Source organism: Mercurialis annua, linkage group LG4, assembly GCF_937616625.2.
Source record: "Mercurialis annua linkage group LG4, ddMerAnnu1.2, whole genome shotgun sequence".
Taxonomy (NCBI): Eukaryota; Viridiplantae; Streptophyta; class Magnoliopsida; order Malpighiales; family Euphorbiaceae; genus Mercurialis; species Mercurialis annua.
Genome location: NC_065573.1, coordinates 32,185,001 through 32,188,985, shown reverse-complemented (window position 1 = coordinate 32,188,985; position 3,985 = coordinate 32,185,001). Strand labels below are relative to the sequence as shown.

Here is a 3,985-nt window from a genome sequence, read left to right as displayed (position 1 = left end):
TGGGTGTACTGCCCGTTAGAATACTTTTAAAAGAAATTCAAACACAGGGCATAAGAAAATCAGACAAAAATGGTTAAAGAAAACCTAGTCAACCGCTCTCATATGAACTAACAATGGCTTTCTACGTTCAAAATATAAGCAGGCTGTTATCACCAAGAACCCAAACCAAACAATCACTTCAACTTCAGATTTTGAACATCACCTCCTCATCGTCACCTTACCTTTCGAAGCTTTTCCACAAGCATTTCGCCGCCAGTAATTCACTAAATGGTAATATTTCTCATCTATTAGTTTTACACGCTCTTTGAATTATGAGATCTCAGATGAAAGATTTTACAAAATCCGTAAAACTTGCTAATTTAATATTTTATAACAATTACAACCATCTTTACATTGTCTTAATTTGTACGACTTGCTAATTTTTTTCCATAAAACCAGATACTATAGCAAAGCTCTCGGTAGAGAGTCCCGGCAATGATATATACGAGCACCCAATAGATCTAGAAGAAGATAAAAACAGGTTATGTATAACATATCGAATGACGGATATATCAAAAAAGGACGTGAAGTTATATTTGGATAAGAATGAGAATGGCCTTCATATCCAAGTAGACAAACCTGTCGATCGGCATTGCAGCGTGAATTCTGCAAAGGTTGTTAATTTGATTCCTAGTGTTTATAAGACTGACCAGATCAAGGCTAAGATGAATTGTGGAGATCTCAAAATTTTCATACCTAAGATCAACGGCGAGGAGAAGCTTGAGGAGAAGCCTGGTGTAGTTCCAGTGTCTATTGATTAATAGTCAACTTAGGACTAGTTCGGTTGATTTTTCCGATTTGATTTGTACCGAAATTGAACTTTTTTTTTGCACTCAAAACCAAACCAAACCAAACTGCAAATCTGAATTTGTTTGTAATATCAAACCAAACCAAAACAAAACAAATTTTTCGTTCTGTTTACTTATTCAGTTTGATTCGATTTATGCAGACCCTAGCAATAAGGCTTTTAGCCAAATCAATACTATAGCATCTGTCAATCTACAATTACCTTTCAATTGCATGCTATTTTCAAAGTTCAAACACTAGATAATTGATTGAATATGAAAAAATAACAGACTAAATCGGCTAAAATTGGTAAGCATAAACATCATGCTTGCAAATTGTTTCCATAATTAAAATAATACTTAATTGGCATTGCTTTTTCATTGCAAATGTAAGAAAAATGAAGTTACAAACAATGAGATTCAAAGTACAACGAATAAAAAAAATCAAGTTCAATCTTTATGGTTAAATGCTTTTAATTGTACTAGACAGCCTAATCACAGGCCTTCACATTTATATTCAGCTTATAAAGCCAAATGCAGACTATAGAAAATATAGAACACGACCAGCAGATCAAAAGACTTCCTTGACACAGACAATTACTGAAACCAATTTTTTTTGATAATTTCAAACTGACATAACCCAATTTGATACCCCTAAATAAGGATATTGCCCCAAACCGCACATGCATATCATCTCATTAAGTAAATGTATACTCTTAATCTTAAATCTACTATAGGAGGCACTTTATGGATAAACATTAATATTCATACCAGAATAAGATGCCTCAAATTAATAGTAAAAATATTTAGCCCCTAATCTTCATGCTAGATGCTGCCAACTGAACAAGTAAGACACTGGAACTAAAAGAATTTTATGAGTTAATGATGTTGGACGAGCTTAAATAAAATGTGCAGACAACTCTATTATTAACATTAGAACAAAATGCTGCATAATCTTTTCCAGTATTACAGATGATTCGAAGACAAATAAAAATAGTTGAAACTCAAATTTTCACTTGTTTAGACGTAAGATCAAAGTAGCTTGAATGACCTAATCCGAGAGGCCTATAAAACTTACGAGTGTTTTGTACAGCCCAAGCAAGTTAACAGCAGGACTAATTCGCACTTTCATGAAGAAATTGCTAAGAGGCTATGGACCAACTAATTCTAAAGAAGTACTAATTGCCGAGCATCTATGAACTAGTCAAAGGCAAATAGGCAATCTACTAGAGCTTAAAGGTTTCGTTCATTTATAACTAATGATCAGCAGTGGAAATCAAGTTAATAACTAATTTCATTGCTGGAATTGAAGAGCTAATATACATCAAGCAGTAGACTCGAGCAGCAGCAAATATTAATTTATAACATTAAAATCTAAAATGTAACTTTTAACAACCTCACCTCCGGGAAAAACCTCGACTCTTTATACTTTCCTCTCGCATCCTCTTCTCCAACAATGCTCGTTCCCTCTCCTTCTCTCGCTTTTCCCTCTTCAATCTTTCTTCTCTTAGCTCTTCCAATGTCTTCTTCCCACCCTTCTTCATATCCTTTTCCCCTCGAGTTGACCTATCATTTCCGCTCTCCTTGTCTTTAGCATTATCATTCGCTTTCTCAAGGTACCACGGCAGCTTAACTCCTTTACCAGCAAGACCATAACCTAGCCTATACTTCTCATCCTCCGCGGTCACAACTCTCACCTCTTCTTTCTTCATCTTCTTTTTCTTAGACCCCTCTCCTTCATTCTCCAACGTCTTAATCGGATCAAAAATCTTAATCCCCTCAAATAAATTAATGTGATTCGACTTTGATTCCGACTCGTCATTCTCCACTTTGTTCGGACTCTCAGGTTTTATTAACGGAGCCAATCCGCGTGCAACACGAAGCTGCTCGAGGCGAAACTCAGTATCGCGCTTTCGAGCCTGCTCGCGCTTTAGTTGCTCCTCTTTTGCAGCTTCTTCTTCGTCTTTTTTAACTTTCTCTCGGTTATCGAAGTTATACACATTCCACCGCTTTTGAGGGAGAATGTTAAGACCTCCATGACCTCCCATAACTGAATATATCAACTTTATAAATCAATCACCTGCAAGATTAGACAGCTACTTTAAATCTTGAATAACAGTCTGCACAGAATTAAAATTAGTAGGTTTTCTAACCCTAATTCATACAAATTTGTCCTTATAGATTAATTTTACAATTTCGTAATCCGAAATCAATAGTCATCGATTTTCAATCAAATTACAAGGTAATTAATTATGATAGTTGCGAAACGAAATTCAGCGGAAACGGAATAGTAAATCCCTAATCAGAAATTGAATAAAAAATAATAATAAGGAAAAGGAAAAGGAAATTACGAACTCAAAAGATGAAATCGAGACAATTAGACTAAAAAAACGCCAATCTTTTTCTCCCAATTCTCAACTGAAAAGAAGTAGAAAATTCTATTTATAATCTCACAAAAAAAAAATTCTATTTATAAGTCACCACAACAAGGTGTCGTTTTTTTTTTATCAGGAGTACTTATTTTTTATTGGGTCGGTTTGTAACTTTGGGTGGTTCATTATATTTACTGTTTACAATTTACATAAACAAATTCACCTACTTTGTTCGCTGATACAATCAATTCTTCTAAAAGAATAATAAGCAAACTGTAGAGTTTAGAAGTGTTTATGCTATGTAGAGAGAGAGAGAAGGAATTTAGTTTTACTGTTTTTCCTCTCTCTTTCTTTACTCAATTATTTATGGCTAATTAGATTAAAACAATTTGTAATTAAATTATCAAATGATGTTAAAGAAAATAGGATTTAAGTACCTTAAAATTTTAAGATAAGAAAGAAAGTCAAAGAAATTTCGCAAATTCTCTCATTCAATCTCTCGTTATTTCGCTCAAAATTTAATTGGCATTGTAGTATGTTTGGACGCAATTTTATATGGTTCATAAAATTATAATTAAAAGTTTCACTCCAGTTAAATTACCAGATGACAACATGCGTTCCTAGCTAAATTACAACGTCCTCAGAATTACGGCTAATAATCACCGACGGTCCTCGACTTTTACCCCAAGCTTCCCAAAACCCTCTATACTTTCAAAAGCTTCCCTAAACCCCCCAACCTTTGTGGCGGCGCCATTCACGGCCCTTATAGACGAAAATACCCCTCAGCGC

General features: G+C 34.5%; 2 protein-coding genes across 3 annotated transcripts; one reads left to right on the top strand and one right to left on the bottom strand.

The window, feature by feature from the left end:
• LOC126678947 (23.5 kDa heat shock protein, mitochondrial-like) lies at positions 1 to 950 on the top strand. The gene is made up of 2 exons (XM_050373872.2): positions 1 to 270; positions 439 to 950. The coding sequence occupies exons 1-2, from the start codon at positions 114 to 116 to the stop codon at positions 798 to 800; spliced, it is 519 nt and encodes a 172-aa protein (XP_050229829.1). The 5' UTR covers positions 1 to 113; the 3' UTR covers positions 801 to 950.
• A 1,150-nt stretch (positions 951 to 2,100) lies between these two features.
• Positions 2,101 to 3,280, bottom strand: LOC126676291 (uncharacterized). Of its 2 annotated transcripts, none has more exons than XM_050370462.2 (2): positions 3,176 to 3,280; positions 2,101 to 2,904 (listed from the first exon to the last, which is right to left on the bottom strand). In XM_050370462.2, exon 2 carries the CDS (start codon positions 2,870 to 2,872, stop codon positions 2,222 to 2,224), a length of 651 nt encoding a protein of 216 aa, XP_050226419.1. In that variant the 5' UTR covers positions 2,873 to 2,904; positions 3,176 to 3,280; the 3' UTR covers positions 2,101 to 2,221. The 2 variants fall into 2 exon arrangements, with proteins under 2 accessions (XP_050226419.1, XP_050226420.1); XM_050370463.2 differs by having other exon boundaries at positions 3,180 to 3,278.
• Between the last annotated feature and the right edge of the window lie 705 nt (positions 3,281 to 3,985).

Excerpts from the sequence above, each read along its gene's own strand:
- LOC126676291 (XM_050370462.2), bottom strand. The coding sequence starts at position 2,872 with ATGGGAGGTCATGGAGGTCTTAACATTCTCCCTCAAAAGCGGTGGAAT.
- LOC126678947 (XM_050373872.2), top strand. The coding sequence starts at position 114 with ATGGCTTTCTACGTTCAAAATATAAGCAGGCTGTTATCACCAAGAACC. Across the intron at positions 271-438 it reads CGCCAGTAATTCACTAAATG|ATACTATAGCAAAGCTCTCG; the intron begins GTAATATTTCTC and ends CCATAAAACCAG.